At 36.8% G+C, this 21,695-nt stretch overlaps 1 protein-coding gene across 3 annotated transcripts in view; it reads left to right on the top strand.

Moving 5' to 3' along the window:
- Positions 1-21,294, top strand: part of CYRIA (CYFIP related Rac1 interactor A) — a 79,239-nt gene extending 57,945 nt beyond the window's left edge. Inside the window, exons 5-14 of one of the 3 annotated variants that reach the window (XM_070955591.1) lie at positions 1,298-1,378; positions 8,484-8,605; positions 9,776-9,881; positions 11,747-11,883; positions 11,981-12,058; positions 13,735-13,851; positions 13,954-14,033; positions 17,926-18,052; positions 19,664-19,734; positions 20,993-21,294. In XM_070955591.1, the coding sequence (XP_070811692.1) occupies positions 1,309-1,378; positions 8,484-8,605; positions 9,776-9,881; positions 11,747-11,883; positions 11,981-12,058; positions 13,735-13,851; positions 13,954-14,033; positions 17,926-18,052; positions 19,664-19,734; positions 20,993-21,056 (972 nt within the window). In that variant the 5' untranslated portion in view covers positions 1,298-1,308 and the 3' untranslated portion in view covers positions 21,057-21,294. Of the gene's footprint in view, positions 1-1,297; positions 1,379-1,559; positions 1,633-8,483; positions 8,606-9,775; positions 9,882-11,746; positions 11,884-11,980; positions 12,059-13,734; positions 13,852-13,953; positions 14,034-17,925; positions 18,053-19,663; positions 19,735-20,992 lie in introns of those variants that run through there. The other 2 variants (XM_070955574.1, XM_070955583.1) reach the window with 2 other exon arrangements.
- Positions 21,295-21,695: the final 401 nt, after the last annotated feature.

The following is a 21,695-nucleotide window of genomic DNA, read 5'->3' as shown; positions in this document are numbered from 1 at the left end:
GTTTCTGTAAACAAAATAATAAAGTGTAAAACCAATTCAGGATTAGATCATTCTGTCAAATAAATCAACCAAAGTTTCTTAGACAGAACTAATTTTACCACACTGCTAGATGTAACAATGCAAACCACTTATGATCTGATAATGGCCCATTCTCTTTATCTTATTGTAATTAACTAATAGTCATTTACATTCAATAGTAATATTCAATAGTAATTACTAAAGAAAACCTATCAGATCTTATTTGCAGAATAGAAAAATAATTAAGATATAAACAAGTCCTGTAATTATGTTCAGCTATATTTTGTATGCGTATATGAGCTCAGGGATTTTTAATGTTTATCATAAATATATTGAGTTTCTTCCAGTGGTGTCTGTCTTCCAAAGAAATTGATTGGCTTCCAGATGAAACCCCCAGCATGCTTCCTGAAATCTGCTCTGGAACAATGGATGAATCATAGAAAAGAAAAAAGAGGAAAGAATGTCCTTTCGCAGAACCTTATACTAAACTGTTTAAGCTTATATTTAAACTATAAATATAAATATATCCACTTTTAAAATGTGGATGCATTCAAAGATTGAACATTCGCTTTCATTAAAGCAGTCAAAATCTACAAAATGCTGCTTGTCCAGATACAAGTAGTCCTCGATTTACAACCACAATTGAACCCTAAATTTCTGTTGCTAAGCAAGACATTTTAGGTGAATTTTTGCCTCATTTTACACATTTTCTTGCCACATTTGTTAAGTGAATCACTGCAGTTGTTGAATTAGTAACACGGTTGTTAAGTGAATCTGGCTTTCCCATTGACTTTGCTTGTCAGAAGGTTGCCAAAGGTGATCATATTATGACCCTGGGACACTGCAACCATCATAAGTATGAGTCAGTTGCCAAGCGTCTGAATTTTGATCACATGACCATGGGGATACCGCAGTGATCGTAAGTGAAAAACAGTCATAAGTCACTTTTTTCAATGACATAACTTTGAATGGTCACTAAGCTAACTTGTAAGTATAGAGGATTACCTGTATATAAGGAAAGAATGTGCACAGCACACCACTGGAAATTCTGCCTTCATTACATGTTTCTCTCAGTCACAAAGTATGGTTTCTGAATATATTTTTCATATTTGGTCAATATTCCCAATACATTTATTGTGGGGTTGATCGTTAATTACTTTGGTAAAGAGTCTGAATGTTCCTGTTTCAGTTTGAACTAGCAGTGCATGCCAAGCCCTTATTTTTTTTCATCTTCTGCTTTTGCATATATAACTCTTTATGATTTTATTGCATTCACTAGGTTTCGCTGGTATGGGTAATCTTCTTAAAGTCCTTACCAGAGAAATTGAAAACTACCCACATTTTTTCCTGGATTTTGAAAGTAAGTTCAAAGCTCGGAACATTGTTTTCCCTGACTTAAGGACTAGTTGAGAAGGAATGTTTAAGCTTGATTTGCCTTGACAGATAAAACTTGTTCAAGCAGTACAAGAGACATAACAGTGTTTTCAAGATTTGTTCCTGAGTACCTTTATTCTGTTCCTTTTCTATTTTTCAGAAACCAAATGGGAAATCTTTTAAAAGTTCTCACTTGTACAGACTTTGATCAAGGGCCTCTTTTTTTCCTAGACTTTGAAAGTGAGCAAAGTTTGGCCTGCATTATTTTTGGAGGGTTTTTTTTTAACATTAAAAAAGTCTAATAAATAGCATATATTAATCTACCATGCAAGTACTCTAGTTCACGCCACTTGGAGCTCTCCTCTTTCATTCTGAAAAGTCATTGTTCGGTTCATCCAAAATCCCAGTAATAATTGCTTGTGATTGTGAGCATTAGCTAAAAGAACTTGGCTTGAGGGCTTATTTTGGGACAAATTCTAATTAGTTCAGCAGCCTCCATTTTGAAAAGGGTTCAAAACACGGATGAAGACCACAGCCTGTGGAGAGAAGATTTAGTGCTTCTTGGTTCACACATCCAAATTTTGACCTTGTGTTGTATCTTTACACAAAAAATAATAATAATGGGCCTCAAAATCACCACAGCCTATTCTAAACCGATCCTTATAAGTGGCTTGTGCTATATTCAAAATAAACTTGCAAGTAAATTATTTTGTTTCTTGTGTTATTGTATCTAAAAGCACATTACTAAACTTCTATGGTATATTATTTCAAAACTTGAATAGTATATGAAAGGAAACAGGCAAATTCAAAGGGTCTGATATAACTAAATGTAAACAACCAAAATCCTGTTTAATGCTTCTCTATTTTGTCAATCAAATGTTGCCAATTCAGGGAGTTGGCATAGGCCAGAATAGAATATATATATATGTGTGTGTGTGTGTGTGTTGTGTGTGTGTTGTGTGTGTGTGTGTGTGTGTGTGTGTGTGTATATATATATATATATATATATATATATATATATATATATATATATGTAGGTCTTTGGTTATTCGGGTCTTCTCCCACGTAAAATTGGAAGTGTCTTGGCGACGTTTCGACAAAGTCTCATTCGTCATCTTCAGGCTGGTGTTCTCGGCTTCGTGCTTCCAGGATATATATATATATATATATAAATAATTGATTAAAGCTAATTAAATTAATTGTTTATAAAATAAGCTACTCATTTACAAAATTAATGGATACCCATCTGCGTGTAGAATTTTTCTCTCACGCACACATAAATAAGTCTTGCTAATCCCAGTATACACGCATGTGCATATGCCTGCACCGCATATGCCTTCTTCTTTCCCCTTTCAGCAGAAACAGCAAAGAAAAAAAGTAGGGGAAAATGGGATTCCAATTGCACTGGGAAGAAAAGAGATGGGGAGAAAACTAAATGACTAAAGAGAGTTAAAGAGGTAACTGTATATAGAAGCAAAAGAGAGCGCTATTAAGTACAGGTAGTCCTTGAGTTACGACCACAATGGAGCCTGAAATTTCTGTTGCTAAGTGAAACATTTAAGTGGGTTTGCCCTCTTTTACGACCTTTCTTGCCACAGTTGTTAAGCAAATCATTGCATTTGTTAAGTTAGTAACATGGTTATTAAGTGAATCTGGATTCCCCAGAATCAGAAGGTCGCAAAAGCGGATCACATGACCTTGGACACTGCAATCATCATAAATGTGAACCAGTTCCCAAGCATCTGAATTTTGATCATGTGTCCATAAGGATGCTGCAATGGTCGTAAGTGTGAAAAACGGCCATAAGTCATTTTTTCCAGTGCCATTGTAACTTTGAACGGTTACTAAATGAACCGTTGTAAGTCAAAGATTAGCTGTATAACAAGTTTCCTCTACCATGCAACAGTTTAACTTCATTAGTATCATGTTTTTTGCTCATTTTGTTTCCAGTAGCTCATTTCTGTTCTTATCAGTGAATATAAGACAATCATTTCCCCGTTCACATGTGATAATAATTTATTAATGATTTAAATTTATTAATTTTTAAACTTGTACAGACAGTCCTCGACTTACAAACATTAGTTAGTGACTATTCAGAGACAACGGCACTGAAAAAAGTGACTTATAATTTGGTCCTTACACTTAAGACCATCGCAACACCTCTGTGGCCTATGATCAAAATTTGGGCAGTCAGCAACCAGCTTGTATTTCTAATGGTTAGAGCATCCCAGGGTCATGTGATAATTGCAAGCTTACAAATTGCAAGATACCAGACTTGCAATCTTCCCAAGCAAAGTCAATAGGGGATTCGTTGGATTAACAGGTTTCATTTAAGAACCGCCATGATTTGTTTAACAACCAAGGCATAAAATGGTTGCAAAATCAGGCATGGCCCACTTAACAGCCATCTTGCATAGCAACGAAAAATTCTGGTCCAAAATGTGGTTATACATCGAGGGTTACCAGTATGCTGGCTGACTCTCAGCAACTCTTAAATTACATGGAGGGGGAATAATCTTCCTTTCTGATAAACTATAAAAATTCTCGATGAAAAATTCTTGGTGCCTAGTTGATTACTATTAGGAGGGAGGGCCACTGTTTGCATGGAAATCTGTTGAGGACCAGATGTAGACTAAGGGCACCCTATATGAGAATTAATCTCTATTATCAATATAAACAAAATATAGCAACTGAACAAATCCTTGACTACATTTCCTGTAGCTTTTTGTATCAACGCAGGTGAAATAATATACTTTTATGCATTAATTTTTCTGCTACATTTTGCAGTGTACTACAGCTTGCAGTGTGCATGTAGCTTGAGTTTTCTCATGAAAGTGATCAACTACTGCATTAAATCCCCTTTATCCACTCAGTTGCGTTCTATCCCTGTGTGCTATTTAATACCTTATTTTTAAAACAATAAGGTAAGTGTACGTTGCTGCTCAATACAAGCAGTTAAGTAAGAATTTGGTTGGAAGTTCTGCTAAGGGGTATTTTATCACTTTCAGGCCTCATAGGAGCTTCCTGTTCAAAGTATTCAATAATTTATTTAGACTTGAATTTTCTCAGAGTCCTGAAAAATATTTACATGAGTATTTGTATGGAATGCAGAGATTCTAGGCGTTCAGATTCCTATTCAAAATTAATATCCGTGCTACAGTAAACTTTTCAAATCTGCTTCATATAATATATTTCTATTACCAGATAATGTTACAAAATTAAAGAAACAAATCATGTCAGAACCACAGAATAGTAGATGATATGCAGCAATCTTTTTTTAAAAAAAAAAGGTAAAAGGAAAGCTAAAATGAAAAAAAAAATTCTGAAGAACACTGGTATTATATTTAAAACAGAGTCATCATAGAAAATCTATTTCTATGTGCAACTAACACAAAGGTTATATTATATTCTCTTATTATTGTGGTTTTAAAAGAGATTACACTGATAGATTTCCCTAAAGCATGACACTTTGCCTACAATGCTTTTATAATAGTACAACTCAGAAATGAGAAACTGGTGACTGTCAGATGTTGTTGGATTTCTAATTCCAGCTATCTACCAACATATGACTAGCTTCACATTGTGTCTTCTTCTGCTATAAAACATTTCAAAAGTGATATTACAGCTGAAATGCCAGACATGAACTATTGTATGTTACTGTTTCCATTTGAAGTTAGCAAATTACAGCACAGTGCATTTTGTGTTTAGCTGGACCCTATGACTCAGCAGTTAAAGATGCTGAGTTTGTCAGCTGGAGAACTGACATACCGGGTTTGAGACCCGGGCACGTGCAATGGAGTAAGCTCCTGTTCCTTGCTCCAGCTCCTGTCCACCTAGCAGTACGAAAGCATGCAAATGCTTCCCCGTTCGGTGGGAAAGTAACAGTGTTCCGTGCGCCTATAGCATTCAGGTCACATAACCACAGAAAATATCTTTGGACAATGCTGGCTGCCTCAGCCAAGAAATGGAGATGAGCAGCTGCACCCTAGAGTCAGACAAGACTGGACAGGGAAACCTTTATAGAGTGTTCACTATGAAATTAGAAAGAAAAAGAACTATATACAGGTAGTGCTTGACTCATAACCACAGTTGAGCCCCAAATTTCTGTTGTTAAGTGAAACATTTGTCAAGTGAATTTTCGATCCATATTGCGACCTTTCTTGCCACAGTTGTTAAGTGCAGTCGTTAAATCTGGCTTCCCCATTGACTTTGCTTGTCAGAAGGTCGCAAAAGGGGATGACATATCCCGGGACACTGTAACTGTCATATGTTTCAGCCAGTTGCCAAGCATCTGAATTTTGATCATATGACCATGGGGATGCTGCAATGGTCGTAAGTGTGAAAAACGGTCATAAGTCATTTTTTCCAGTGCCGTTGTAACTTGAACGGTGACTAAACCAACTGTTGTAAGTCGAGGGCTACCTTTTTATGTTTTATGACAGAAGTTGACATCCAAAATAGTATGAGTCAATGATACCATTTTAATATGAATGTTTTTATTTTGGCTGTTCACCGCCCTGAGTCCGAAAGGAGAAGGGCGGTATAGAAGTTCGATAAATAAATAAATAAATAAATAAATAAATAAATAAATAAATAAATAAATAAATAAATAAATAAATAAATAAAATATAATATTAAGAGATTCATATTACTTATGAATTTGAATTGATTGATTATGAAAGTGCCTTCTCTATATTATAATTTCCCAGTCCGTAGAAAACTGTATGAAAAATACTGAATATATTTCTGTAATATTTCAGATATGAGGCATGTGGATTTTACAATGAAAAGGATTTGAACTTTGCATCAATGTATATTGAGCTTATATTGAAGACTTGTCAGGTTTCATGGATAGAAGAGGATTGCTAATAAAAATACAATGAATAGAATAAAATAGAAATAATAGACTAGACTAGATTGGACTAGACTAGACTAAACTAGAGCTAGAAGGGACCTTAGAGGTCTTCTAGTCCAGCCCCCTGCTTAAGCAAGAGAACCTATTAGTTGGATAGAACAATTAGTTGTAGGAACTTTACTTTCTGTAATGGCTGAGTCAAACCTTGCCAAAGACAGTGGAAAGATTTTACACCCATTATCTAGCCATTATCCCCAGTGCCTCACTTGTCTTGTCATATTGGAATGAGTTTAAGATGTTAAAGTCATAAATGCAAAATCTTAACTCAGTTTAGATCCTTCAGATTTATTTATTACACAGATCAATTCATCTGTGTAACATCATTCATCTACCCAAATGAACTGTGGGTGATGAAGAAGTACAAGATTTTACTTCTTTTTTTCTCCTAAAGGTTTTTTTTTTCCTTTGCACCTCGAGTGTTTTCAACTGCAGCATTGTTAAAAGTAAAGATTTTTAGACACTGTTCCTACCTAATTAATAACTTGCACAGTGCATTTTGAACATTTGCAGCAAGCATTTCTCTCATAATATGTGTACTGTTAGGTTTCACAACTGCACTTTAATTTAGCGCACGCGAAGCAGGAGGAAATTGATTCTTTGGAAATGCTTCCTACAATTCTCAGAGCTGAACTCTAAGACATGTTAAATAAGTACATGTTATTGCTGGATGAAACAACATTGAGTGAACAGAAAACTAGTTATTAGGCTCAGTGAACAGGCACATTCAGATAGTATGGTCTCTTCGGTTAGAAGATGATTACGTGAAGGATGGCAGGAGAGGGTTTTTTTTCCAGATGATCTATGCAGAATTCAGGATATATATATATATATATAGCATGGATCGGCTTTCCTGGATCTGGAAGAATTGATTATGTGCTTACCTATACCTTCATCTAGTGATATATTTAGTTTCTAAAAATAGTGATCCAGTTTTATGTAGCCAATGATGAACTAATCCTTCAGGGATTATAGTTATGAGGAATGGGCTTCTGGAGAACCTCAGTGTGCACTGTGGAGTCTTTATCCAGACAAGCTCTCCTTCCATCCCATGATTTAGAACATTCTATGGATAGAGAAGGCTTCCCTCTGCTACCGTCACTCACCACAAGAAGGGTGGGAAGAGTCATACTCCCTCTCTTTGCATCTAGGGATTGGAGCTGCTCCCTCCCCAGTTCTGCTGACTGAGATAACTTTAATATGGCCCCTTTCTTTCTCTCTTTCAGTTGGATACCATCACATTATCAATTAATCTGTGCTCTATATCAATTATATTTTAGTAGTACTTTTATCTAAGTATAGTAAAACCTTCATTCATTTAGTCTCGGTATAGAATGGACAAACAACCCAACAGGTTCATTATAAAAAATTGTGTCTAGAAAAATGTTTGTGGTTCAGATTGTACTGGGAATAGCATCTGGATTCTTGATAAAGACTTGTTCCCAGCACTACTGTCATTCCTACGATATTTTCAGGGAAAAAAAAAACAATATACAGCAGGTCAAATACCAAGCAAATACCTGGTTTAAATTAAATATTGAGGGACACAACGAGGCTTCTAGGTATTTCCAGTCTCTTGAAAATGTCACTATTGTGGGTGGACTTTTGGAGTCCAAAAAAATTTGCTAATTTTTAATTCTTTTTTTAAAGTCATAATTCTAACTGATATACTTAATTTAACAATTTTCTTCTAAATCTGATGTTATAGGGCAATAATTTTGCTACTGAAGTAAAAATGAAAAGAGTAAGTAATTGGCAAGACACAACAATGGACTATTTAGACTGGTAACAGGGAGAACTCTTTACTCATTGAATATATCACATTCCTGGAGATGCATATAAAGTTTAATTAAAAAATTAAAAGTTCACCTTCCTTACCTAGGCTGACTTTAGTCCAGGGACATCTTTGATGTCAATTTTGGTTAATCAATTACAATTTTAAAAATTGCAAATAGTTCTTCCTATTTGTATGTATGAGTGGCAAGAAGCGCAAATTTTGATCTTGGTTATAATTTAATGAAATGGATCTGAAAATGGATAGTCACAAGAATTATATGAAAGTAGTAAAATGTGGATCAAATAACCAATGAATTTTAGTTGACAATAATTATACTTTGTATTATTGTCCCGATTACAGTTGTCTGCTTTTTGCAATACTTGCTTTTTATGTTTTATCTAGATGCTCAGCCTACTGATGGAGAAAGGGAAATATGGAACCAAGTCAACGCTGTTTTACAGGACTCAGAAAGTATGCTTTCAGACCTGCAGTCTTACAAAGGAGCTGGACAAGAGATTAGAGATGTGCGTTCAGTTATATTATAGGAAAACAATATATTCTCAAGAAGCAAATTAAACGCAAGTGTGCGATTTATGTAATTTTTTTTTTTTTGTATTGAAACAATGCAGCCAGGATTTCTTGGAATTATAATATGCAAAACTGAAAATTTAAAACGAAGAGCTATTCACATTTTAAGAGACATTTGCAGAGATCTCCTTTTGGGAACTAAAAAAAAAAAAAAAAACCCTATCACTGCAGCCAATTATTGTGGGAAATTATCAAAATGATAATCTAATTTAAATTTAAGAGTGTTACACTTTCCTATTGTTAATTAGAAACTAGTAGTTCAGTCTGTGGATATGTACAGATGTATACATTTGCATCAGATAAGACTTTGTTCCTAAGGTTATTATTTGTTATTAAACTCAATAATAATGGGACCTGAGAAGTGAATAGTGGCCAAAAAGTTTCTAGCATACTTGCCAGACCAGCAATTGATTTGTATTTCTGGGATGAGAATTGAATCAACTTCAAGAAAAAACAAAGTCCAGTTGCCTTTTGAAAAAGCACCTTTGGGACAACCATGACTTGGATGACTGAGAATCTCCATAGATATGGAGGGGGCTAATAAAACAGACTCTTATTCCCTTGACTCTAAATAGGCATTGTTTAAATTATTATCTTATTTATTTAAAGAAGTAGAGAGAGGGGGAAAAGAGAAAAGATATTTTAAAAAGTAAGAAATTGACAAAATAATTAAGATCTCTCAGTGAAATTCATCCTAATAAATCAGTGTACATATGTATGTATGTATATATACATGTTCTGTTGAAGGACTGTATATATATATATATATATATATATATATATATATATATATATATATATATATATATATATATATATATATATATATATATTGTCTCCCCACCCCAACAAATTTCCTCTCGTTCATCCCATTAACTCCTAAAATAGGGGCAAACCACTCTTGCCAAAAGTTGGAAGAGATTTCTTGTCAAAAGCTTCTGGGATTTAAAAAAAAAAATGGGACACACTAAATTCTTTGAGAGAAAGACAAATGCCATAGTGTATGAGAATTAGCTTTCATTCTGACTGTTCATTCATGGGAAGGACAGGATGGCACTGTGACGTTAAATAAATGAAGTTTTTTTCAAGTTTTTACTGTTTTCCAGGCAATACAAAACCCGAATGATATTCAGCTGCAGGAAAGAGCATGGAATTCAGTATGCCCTCTGGTTGTGAGGTTAAAGCGGTTCTATGAATTTTCTCTCAGACTAGGTGAGGTTCTTTCTTTTATGCTCTCAAGAACTGGCTAGCTCATGAACTTTTGTGAATATTATTGGACATTTTCTACTGCCCTGTTACATTTTTTTCCTTGGATATAGGCATCTCTGAACATTGTGCGCATGAATTCTTAGAAGAATGTAGTTAGAGCAGCGATACATACAGTACCTTGAAGGCTGTCGAAAGCTAAGCTTCTTGCTATTTTTTTTAACTGCTAGAATTGCAAGGATAGAATGATGGTATCACAGAAGGTGATCTGAATTTATCAAGTTTGAAATGCAGTTCTTTTTTTAAAAAAAATAATTTTTATTAAACAGGTTGTTTTTTTTAAAAAAAAAAAGTGCAGTTCTTATTGGGTTTTAGAAAAGGGATCTGCACTTTTCCCAAGATTTATAATTTAGTTGGTTTTGTTAGTTTGCTGTCAAAAACTGGCACAAATTTATTACTTGTTAGTTTGTTACCAGACTTTAGAAGCAGAACTTCTAAGGGCTGTGAAAGCTTTAAAGAGTTTTAAAAAAAAAAAAAGCTTGTGAATTGCAGGCTGCCAATTACTCATACCTATTAAAAAATCCAGAAAGATAAAGCATGCAAAAGAAGAACCATGTTGATTTACTGCAACAAAAACTAAAAAGTAAACTTGTGGTACTTGAATACTAATAAATACGGTAGCATTAGCTTTCTAAATTCTATTCCATGAGATTAATTAGTTGCAGACTGGCCATAGTTATCAATGTCAATTCTATAAGCCTTAACAGGCTCATCGATTTAAGAGCCATTCATTTAACAATGGTTCAAAGTTACGTCAGCCTTGGAAAAAGTGATTTATGATCTGTCCTTGCATGTATGACTGTGCACCATCCCTGTGCTTATGTGACTGCATATTTGAGCATATGGCATCCAGCTCACACTTGTGACTAATTTCAACATTTTGCAGTCACCTGATTGCAATTTGCAACAGCCAGTTTTTAACAGAGAATTCAGTTGTAGAAGCTGGATTTGCTTTATGACCACATGATTCATTTAACAGCCATGATTTGTTTAATAACTGCAGTAAAATGTTCATAAAATTGAGTCTGGTCATATGGTGACTTGCATTATGACTGTGCTGACTTACGACAAAAAAATCCGATCCCAATTGCAGCTATTAAGTCGAGGACTATCTGTATCAAATTCAGACAAGAAGAATGCTAATACAGTATATACTTTTTTCACCTGTTTGAATTGCAGTCCCATGTAGTTATACCATAAGGTCTTTTTTCCCCCTCTTTCCCTTCTCGTACCCCAGTCCCTGACACTGGTTGAGTTTACAACAAGCATCAGCTTCCAGATTTGATCTCTCTAAGAGTTGTGTTGAAATCTTGCACTGTGCTACTCCATATTCCTTACTGAACAGTAAATGGTGAAAAATTAAAGCTTATCCTTTCCTCTAACAGTTTTATCACTTGTTTCTATAAATTGTAAATTGTTTCACTTTTAAAGTATACTGCTCAAAAAATAAAGGGAACACAAGCAGAAGACAGCCGAGATCTGAATGAATGAAATAGCCTTATTAAATACTTTGTTCGTTACATACAGTAGTTTATACACTGCTCAAACAACTAAAGGGAACACAAAACTACTGTATGTAACGAACAAAGTATTTAATAAGGCTATTTCATTCATTCAGATCTCGGATGTCTTCTGCTTGTGTTCCCTTTATTTTTCTGAGCAGTGTATTTTGCTGTTTTCCTCCAAGTAGCCTTCAATTATGCAACTGAACATTTTTGGAATGTTTAAGCAATCGCTTTTCTAAAGCAGCAGGAAGATTCCTTTTTTAAAAAATGAAACACAATTGAATATTTTGGTGTTTTTTTTTCTAGAAAAAGCATTGCAGAGCTTATTAGAATCCTTGACTTGTCCACCCTACACACCAACTCAACACTTAGAGCGAGAGCAAGCCCTAGCAAAACAGTTTGCAGAGATCTTGCATTTTACTCTCCGCTTTGATGAACTTAAGGTTAGTAAGGAGAAAGCAATACTTGGACAATGCAGAATGTTTTAATTGTCGGTTCTCTGTAAGAACACTGAAGTTGATCTTCCTTTTGTTGTTTCAGATGAGAAACCCAGCAATTCAAAACGACTTTAGCTATTATAGAAGGACATTAAGTCGCAACAGAATAAACAATATGCATGTGAGTAAAATGTTTCTTTCCAGAATTGGGGATTTCATTTATGAGACAATTAGGTGTAACAATAGGAAACTCCATCATACTAAGTTAGAGAATCAACTTGGCCTATTTCTCTGAATATTACCTAAACCAGGGGTGTTAAATTCAAGGCCTGGGGACTGGATCCGGCCAGGGGTGAAATCCAGCAGGTTCTGACAGGTTTTGGAGAACCGGTAGCGGAAATTTTGAGCAGTTCAGACAACCGGCGAATGCCACCTCTGGCTGGCCCCAGAGTGGGGTGGAAATAGAGATTTTGCAATATCCTTCTCCCAGGAGTGGGGAGGGAATGGGAATTTTGCAGTATCCTTCCCCTGCCACGCCCACCAAACCACACCTACCAAGCCATGCCCAGTAAGCCACGCCCACAGAACCGGTAATAAAAAAATTGGGATTTCACCATGGATCCAGGCCACGGGGTGCTTAGATTTGGCCTGCGGGGCTGCCCTGGAAAAGTAAAGGACCAGCCCATGGTGCCTCTGCTAGAGAAAATGGAGCTCCGGAGGGCTGAGTGCGGCCCTGGCAGCGGGTTGCAGGAGGCCATCGCAGCCGAAAATGGAGCTCACAAGGGCCATCAGTGACACTCCCAGGCTCTGTTTTCGCTGGCAGAGGGTTGCAGGAGGCCGTTGTAGCCGAAAATGGAGCTCAGGAACCTGGCAGAGTGTTCAGGCCTCTGACACAAGTAACGTCGAGTTGGCCATGCCTACCCTGGCCATGCCCCCCCAGCCCCCGCCCCCCCCAAGGTCAAACACAACCCTGATGCGGTCCTCAATGAAATGGAATTTGACACCCCTGATCTAAACCATCCAGGCTCTACTACTCTACTACCTTTCCTCCCTGCCACATTGTTTATAATTTTTGTAGTTATGCTAAAGGGAGATTTTGTTTACATTTATGTGGGTTAAATCAACGAGTTTTGTTTTTGCCTGTTTTGCTTAAAAGTGTTGTAGCAGGGGATGCTTTTGAAAAAAAAAAATCCACCGCTGTAGATGTAGCTGACATCAGCAAGAGATAATGTTTTTGAATGGTGTGCTTATAACTTTATAAATATGTTGTGTTTTTTTTGAAAATCATGAGATGTTTTCTTTGCATGGTGTCAGTCATTTTTTTTAAATTTTGAGATTCTGCCTTTAGACTTCTATTGTGCTGCTACTTCTTTGTTCACAGGGATCAAAACACATCCTGGAATCCCTCTGTGCAGTGGGGTTAGATGTTTTCTTCTGATTGCTAAACTAGATAATCTGATTAGCATGGAAAAGCCATATGTTAATGGTAACATACACACACACACACGTGTGTGTATGTTTATAAGTTACCATACATGTTCATAACAATGAAAAATAGTAGTATTTTAAGTTTTTCTTTGAACAGAACAACTTGCCTAGTGCTATACAATGCTTTTGAAAATCCACTTTAAAAGCTGTTTCCATAAAGGAGAAAAAGTGTTTAAAAAACCAGAATTCCAGCTTTCCTTAGGACACAAAGATTGCATAATTTTGCAATCTTGGTTACAAGGCTTGGAACATTTTTGTGCTTTGAATATGAGCTGGAACCTCTCATATATTTATGTATAGCAATAGGGGAAAAAAGCGCTTTTCTAAAAAAAAGCAAATAACACTCATCTTCTCTCATGTTTTAAACAGCTTGACATTGAGAGTGAAGTGAACAATGAGATGGCTAACAGGATGTCACTGTTCTACGCAGAAGCTACACCGGTTCTGAAAACGCTGAGTAATGCTACCACCCATTTTGTTGTAGAAGTGAGCAAAAGTTTTAATTTCTTTCAGAAAGCTCAAAATCAAATCAGAAGTCTAGACTGACCCTAACTGACCTCTTTTGTTGGCTTGTTTTAACTTTTGTAGAATAAAACGTTGCCAATTGAGAACACAACAGATTGTCTAAGCACGATGGCCAGTGTATGTAAAGTCATGCTGGAAACACCGTAAGTTATGAGCAATGGACATATGTATCAATGTTGCTATAATAAGGAAATGATTTTTTTTTAAAAAAATCAAATCATCTTTTGCCAAGATTCTGGTTTAGCAATGAATGAGCAGCTTGCTGGTGGGCAGTGCTCCAGTAGCTTCCACTGACTCTTCCGTTATCTTCATCAGCAATTAAGCAAGGCATGGATGAAAGCTGCACCACAATCCAGATCTGAAAGGGAAAGGCAATTGGAAGCAGATGGAACACCTTTTGACACTACCTTAAATCAGATGCAGGTAGTCCTTGACTTAGGTCCATAATGGAGCTTGCCTATTATGGTTGTAAAGCATGAGGGTACGTAAAGCAGGTCATCATGTGACAAACCAAAAGGTACTTTTTTCCAAGAGGCAACTGGACTTTCTGGTTTTTCTTTGAAGACATTTCGCTCCTCATCCAAGAAGCTTCTTCAACTCTGACTGGATGATGGGGAATAGAATGGTGGTCACCCTGACGACACAGATAAACCACCAAGTGGCCTCAATGGCTCTCTAAAAAGAATGCAGACAACCAGCTTTCTGCAAGGAGTATAAATCCTTCCATTCCCCACCAAGAAAGACCAGAAAGTCCAGTTGCCTCTTGAAAAAAAACACCTTTGGGATAACCATGACCTGGATGATTGAGAATCTCTATAGGCGTGTGACAAAACCAATTTTATGACCTTTTCTGTGGCAGCCATTAAGAGAATCACCATGGTTGCTAAGTGAATCTGCAGTCGTTAAGTAAAATCCATTGTTTGCTATGGGGCATTTCATCGAAAACTGGAAGTAAAGTAAACTGGTTATCAGCAAAAATGTCCTAAATCACAGTCACATGACCAGGGGATGGTGCAAATGGTCTTAAATGTTAGCTGGTTGCAGAGTGCCCAAAATCTGGTCACAAAACCATGGGATCTTTGGAACTGGGTCATAAGTACATACTTTCAGTTGGTCTCTAAACAACCAGTTGTAAGTCAAGGACTATTTGTAAAAACTTTTATTGAGTCTGTACTTTGGCTGGGAAAATGCATAAGCTTGTTAATGAGTTGCCAGCAGGTGCTATATCTGTTCATCAATCATCTAATGTCTGTCCATCTTATCATCCATCATCTTTTCTCTGTCAAATATGAATCACTCCACAGCCCTAACACACACGAGCTCTAGGTGATGTATTTTGCAATCTGAACCACAATGAAATAAGACAAAGGCCCTTGTTCAACACTATATCTAGGGGTGAAAAACATTTGAGATGTTGGGGCTGGTTTGGTCATATTTGCGGGGCTAAGAGTCACGGTAGTTTGGGCATCTAGGCAAAGTGTGTAGGAGTGAACCACACACAGGAGGCTGTGATTTTCTGGAGGGCTATTTCCTACCTGAAAAGGAAAGGACCTAATGATTTTCAGCAGTTGTGATATAGGAAGCTCTGGTGGCTTTAGAAAAGGATTTTGAGGATGCATGCAGCCCTGATGCCACAGGTTGCCTACTCCTTTCTGCATTAAAAACATCACAGTAGGAGCTGTCCATGGTTTTCTGTCAGAAGAATTAAGAAGGAGCCATTGAAGTAAAAATGTAGGCTAACATGCTGATCATTCATTACTGACCCCGTGAATACTGGCTTGCTGGTGTTTGAAATCCTCAACGCAGAACTAAACAGAAAATATGTGACTTCATTGGCTGTATCTAGAGATAATCTGTATATGTCAGACATGTTTGGCAGTAATTTGAACATTTCTAATGTCTAGTTCTCGTTTGATTTCCTCTGGAGTTAAAGTACAAGTTATGCCAAGGTCTCTTTTGTTCTTCTCTGGGAAATTCCTAGTCAATTGAACCTATCATCACTTACCTAGATACTTTTTACTTTAAGTTGGTGAAATCAACCCTCCTGCAAATTGAGTTCAATTTTTTTAGTGATTTTATGAACACAGTAGTGTAGTTTTCTTGGCTGTCTCCTAGAAGTGGCTTGCTTTTGCCTTCCTCTGAGGTAGCCCTGGCAGTCTCCCATACAAGTAGTAAGTAGGCCTGCCCCCTGTTAGTTTCTGGGTCCCCACAAGATCCCAGTGACTGTCTCCTGCTGAGGCTACCATACACAAGGAAAGTCCTGCTGAATACAGATTAAAGGCTTGTGGAAACTTGCATTCTGTTCACACAGGTATATATGGGTAGTCCATTAAGTGGAATGTTTTCTTTCTTCTGTTTGCTTTCAATCAAATGATTTTAAAAAGTCATATTGCTACTGGTTGCTGGTTGTAATAGTCACATTTTTATTTTGTATTTTTATAAGTCACTTTTCTGAGTGTATTCTTTCTTCAAGGAACAGCTAAAAGCATTTTTAAAATACTTTTGAATATTGAAACAGGCGATGCTGTGTTATAAATTAATCCTTAAATGAATTATACTGGCTTGTTATCCTTATTTTTTTTTTAAAGCTTCAATATTTAGTTGGGAGAGTGGAAAACGATATGGCAGGATGAAAAGGTTAAAGATCTTTAAAACAGGTCACTTTCCACATGACTTATCCTTTTAGCCGATTGTGTATTTTTACAGGCTTTGATGTTTGAAGGTTGGTCATTCTATCAGGAAAACTCAGTGAACCTTGCTCCCATCATCCATGCTGAAATGACTATGTATAGAAAATGCCAACAGTTACTTTTCTTCCTCATCCAGCAACCTACCTATTCATCCTTCCTTTGCACCTTCATTTCAAATAGGTTTTGGTAACAGAATAGTGCTTAAACCCAAAATATTTTTAAATGGAATAGTGTTAAAAAAAATTTTCACACACACTTCATTTCTATCGATCCATTAATTTTAAAATTGCTGATGCACAGCTTTCTCAAAGTCATTATAAAATAACAATTTTGCAGCATAAAGAATGCAAGATTAAAATTAGACATTGTTACATATTCCCTGCATTTTCCTGAATTATGAATTTCCTATGCCAGGTTTTAATTTAATTTCCTCAGAAAGTTCTGAATGCCTAAGATAACTTTAAAAGATTTGTGTAAAGTTAAAAAGATACAAGTAAACCATCCTGGAGGCATACCTTTTAGTCTTGCATCAGATGCCAAGAAAGAATAGTTCCCCCCCCCCACCAAAGATGTTGCAACAAATGGCCCGTTTGCTATCTCTTCCCCACTCCTACCTCACTTCAAACAACTAATCTAGTTCATTATGTTCCTCTATATCCTCCCACCAGCTGAAGGTATCAGTTTTCTGTGAAGGTGTTATTTTCCCACTGCTGGAAGAGCTTCCCGACTTATCAAAGCATATTAATGTTATATTATAATGATTCTGCAACACCAAAGTGGCAACGAGAGACTAATCCTCCTCCACAGCTCTCCATTTTAAATGTATCGTGATTTCAGGATGCAACACAATGCTCTAAAAGACAATATTGTGTGAAGTAACTTTAGCCAAATCAAGGGCAATGACATTTGCATTTGTGCCTACAGTATGTGTGCATCTGCAGGATATCAGCACGCCTGTATTTTTATTTGTGTCTTACAGTCATTTTATGACTGAACCAAACACTCCCACTTCCTTTTAGCAGTAGAATTGGGATCAACAATGTGAAATAAATGTTCATTGGAAAGGAAACAAACCTTTGTGTTCATTCTGAGTTCTGTCTTCTTTGCTCTTCTCCCTCATACTTTTTTTTTTTTTACAAAGCCTTCTATTTTGCCAGTGACTACTGTTGCTAATCTTTGCAGTCATTGATATTGTCCTCTATGTTATTCTCCCTTGAATAATTCTTTTCTACATGATATTGAAGGTAAAGCATTTTTAATTTGAAAGATGGAAATGTATTGAAATAATATTTCTTTTAAAAATACTAACATTAATACCATTTAAAAAAAAATTCTTATGTTTCAGAGAATATAGAAGTAGATTCACCAGCGAAGAAACCCTCATGTTCTGCATGAGAGTAATGGTTGGGGTAATTATTCTCTACGACCACGTTCATCCAGTGGGAGCTTTCTCAAAGGCTTCAAAAATAGATGTAAGAATAATGATCAGCAAGGTTTTCTTATTCCTAGCAAAAATTCACAGGTCTTGTGGAAAAAGACGATTATGTTGGGTTCAGCGGTGGTTTAAAACATACCATATTTGTATGGCAAAGAGAAAAAACTTTATGCTGGGTATTTGCTCTTAAAAATACTTGATTAAAATCTCTACACTGACATATAGGATGGCAAGAATTTCAAAGCAGTTTACAGTACTGAATAAAATGCAATGAAATGTTGCGTTAACACGCAAAGAAGGAGTAAAAAATTGGAAACTCGCTAATATTCCATATCACGGGAAAATAATTTTCAATAATTTCCTGAAGACAACCTGCACCTTATCCAAATGCTAACATTTTAGATAATTAATTACTGAATATAAAACTCTTTGCAATAATAAAATTATAATAAAAGCAAATAAAATTTAAAGCAGCTGTAAAACCCAGCCAAGCCAAGCTATATAGCAGAAACATGTTTAAATGCCTTGGGTTAAAAGGATTACCGAAGTAGCGTAAGGCCCCTCAGTGGCAATCTCTGTTCACAGATTTACAATTTAAAATGATGCAGAGAAATGGGGATAAAGAGGGAAATGAGCTGCCTCAGTTAAATGTTTTATGCTGTTTATAAAGTGGATTGGAGACGGAGTTGATACCTTTAGATAATATAGTTCTGCTGCTTTTCCTTGTAGAGCATTTGGCCTCTGTATGCTGTTGGGAGCGGGAGGCAAGTTCTTAGTTCTTTCAGGAACTTGAGCAGCTAATAAAGATAATAGTTTTGTCACTTGCTACTGCAACAGCAGTGGCTGCTTTTTCTCTCCTCATGGTGGAAGATTCCCCCAGGCCAGCCGATAAAGAAGACCCATCCGCTATTGGAGCCCAAGGCTGTACTATAAATTTTAGGTTCAGAGTTTACCATCAGCATTTTGAAAAGGGGGGGACAAGGAAGAAAATGAGGAGCATTTCCCAGTGCGATGTTTTCTTTGTCACACTTTTCTTTTTATATTGTTATTGTTTCAAATGTGTATGCCTGCCTCTGTCCCCACCATTTTAACTCCTCAAAGCAATATTGAGAGATAAAGCGCTGGGTAAACCCCCTATTGCAGAAACTGAAGATAAGAGGTCTAGAAAATAGTGGCGGCAGTGTTCCCTAGATAAAAGTAGGGTTGGAATCATTTATGGAGTTTCAGCTCTGCCTAATAGCTCTAAACAGCGTTCAAAACAATGTGAAGACTTTGAGGCGTGGATTCAGGGAGATCATGTAATTGTATTTCTAAAAATTGTTGTCATCTTGTTGGAAAATGACTGAGATTCTTGGCATAATTGAAGCATAATTTGCTGAGAGAGTCCTGTTTTATAAAGACTTGATTTGAAGGCAGCAAGGCTCTCTGGGTATGATGAGCAGAGCAAATTATTTCCTGTCTCTTTTCTGTCCCATGAGTCTGGCAGAGCAAGCGTTCTTTTAGGGGGGCAAAAAAAAAACAAAAAAAAAACCCCTCAAGGGAAATACACCATTCTGATAGAATTCATTGTTTTCATTCCTTATCTTTGGGTATTTTGCATGCACCCAAATTCAGGCTTTTTTTCTTGCACATTTCTTTTTTTTCACAGATGAAGGGTTGCATAAAGGTTTTAAGAGAACAGTCACCAGACACTGTTGAAGGGCTTTTGAATGCTCTCAGGTACCTCCTGGACCAACAATATTTTATTTTTATGGGGCGTAATGCATGATTTTCCCCTTCCCCTCAATGTACTAATTGCAAAACTGTACAACGTACTAATTGTAAAACTGCCACAAAGGAATGAGGTCAGCCATCAGATTATTTTCTTCACTTGAGGAAGCTTCTAAAAAAGAGCTGCTTTTCTTTTTGTATGGGGAGGGATAAGGGGAGGAGGAGGAGGAGAAAATAGGACTCAGTGAGGCCATTTTTCTTCTCCATCTTGAATTTGACTCTTACTTTCATGCACGGAGAGAATTGTTAGGATCAAAAATGTCAGGAGTTGCCCATACAGCTGTGGCCTTACTTCAACCAGGTTGCACCAGAGGTGGTATTCAGCAGGTTCTGACCAGTTCTGGAGAACTGGTAGCGGAAATTTTGAGTAGTTTGGAGAACCGGTAAATACAACCTCTGACTGGCCCCGCCCCCATCTATTCTCTGCCTCCCGAGTCCCAGCTGATCGGGAGGAAATGGGAATTTTGCAGTAACCTTCCCCTGGAGTGGGGAGGGAATGGAGATTTTACAGTATTCTTTCCCTGCCACACCCACCAAGCCACACCCACAGAACCAGTAGTAAAAAAATTTGAATCCCACCACTGGGTTGCACACTGTGAAAGTTGTTAAATTGGCTATTCTAGATGCATTCAGTTCTCCACCCCTCCAAAGGCCAGGCGTGAGTGAACTGCATATTGGCTCACAGTAAGAACAGATACTTATTACACAGGATCTCCAGGTTTTAAAACATCAGCTATGGAGGTATATGGTTGACTAGTTAAGTAGATTGCATTTTGCAAGGAAACGGGTCTCCCGAGAGAAACTTGGAAGGAGGGAAATGGGGACAAGGCTGGAGAAAAATAGGAAATGTTGATGAGCTTGGAGTATACAATATCTGCATTAGAGAAGCAGTACCACAAGCTCATTTGGAACTAGGTTTATAGTAAAAGTAGCATAAACCACATTTCAATCCATGAATTTCTTAAGGTTACTCATTACATGCTCATCTTGCATTTGCAGTAGTATAATGCGAGTATAAAGATGGTGTTTGGTATCAGTTATCAGTTATTCTCAAAATGGCTTTGGGGGAAATTGTTATATAATTAAGACCGAAAGCCCTACAAATTAAATCTGGGAATCAGCTCTATTGCTGTGAAAGGATGTGTAGAATTGCTTTTCTGCATGGAAGTAATACCAGCCTTTTGATTTTTGTCTTTCTCACTTTTAGGTTCACCACAAAACACCTGAATGATGAATCCACTTCGAAGCAAGTTCGAGCAATGCTTCAGTAATGCCCCCCCTTTGAGAAATGGACTTTTAAATTATTTAGAGAAGGTGTTTGTTTACATAATTTAATAGTTTGTGGTGGTGTTAGTAAAGATGCATAATTTTCATGATATAACAATTGATTTCTTCCTGTTGCTGCAGTGTGTGTGGATTTGTATCAATAACATGACTGACTTCGTAATGCACGACATCCATTTATGTGCTTGTATTACCATTCAAAAAGTTTTAAGAGGTACCTTTTAATTTGACTATATAAATAATGAAAGTGTCTATGTGCCTTTGTTTTTTGTTATGTTAAGAGGGTTGTGTTTTGGGGAGAGGTGGTTTTTGTGTGTGTGTGTGTGTGTGTGTGTGTGTGTGTGGCTGTATGCAGAATAACTCTTTGGGATAATCTCTAAACAGTCATAACTCTTGACGGTGTGCCTGTGAAGATCTTGGTGCAACACCCCCTCCCCTTGGTCTCCACGTTCATTTAACTTTTGCAACACCGAGTGCATGTGTTGTGTGGAGCAAGGAGTGTGTTCCAGTTAGCCAGTTCTTTCTGAGACTGGTAAACTCCTTTTCTAACAAATTTAGCAGGGTTTTCACCAAGGCCTGCACATGTATATACAATAATTTTGTTAAGTTTTTAAATTTATATGCAT

This window comes from Pituophis catenifer, unplaced genomic scaffold, assembly GCF_029215685.1.
Source record: "Pituophis catenifer annectens isolate HBS135680 unplaced genomic scaffold, rPitCat1.0.hap2 SCAF_1, whole genome shotgun sequence".
NCBI classification, from domain to species: domain Eukaryota; kingdom Metazoa; phylum Chordata; class Lepidosauria; order Squamata; family Colubridae; genus Pituophis; species Pituophis catenifer.
This window is presented reverse-complemented; position numbering and strand designations above follow the sequence as displayed.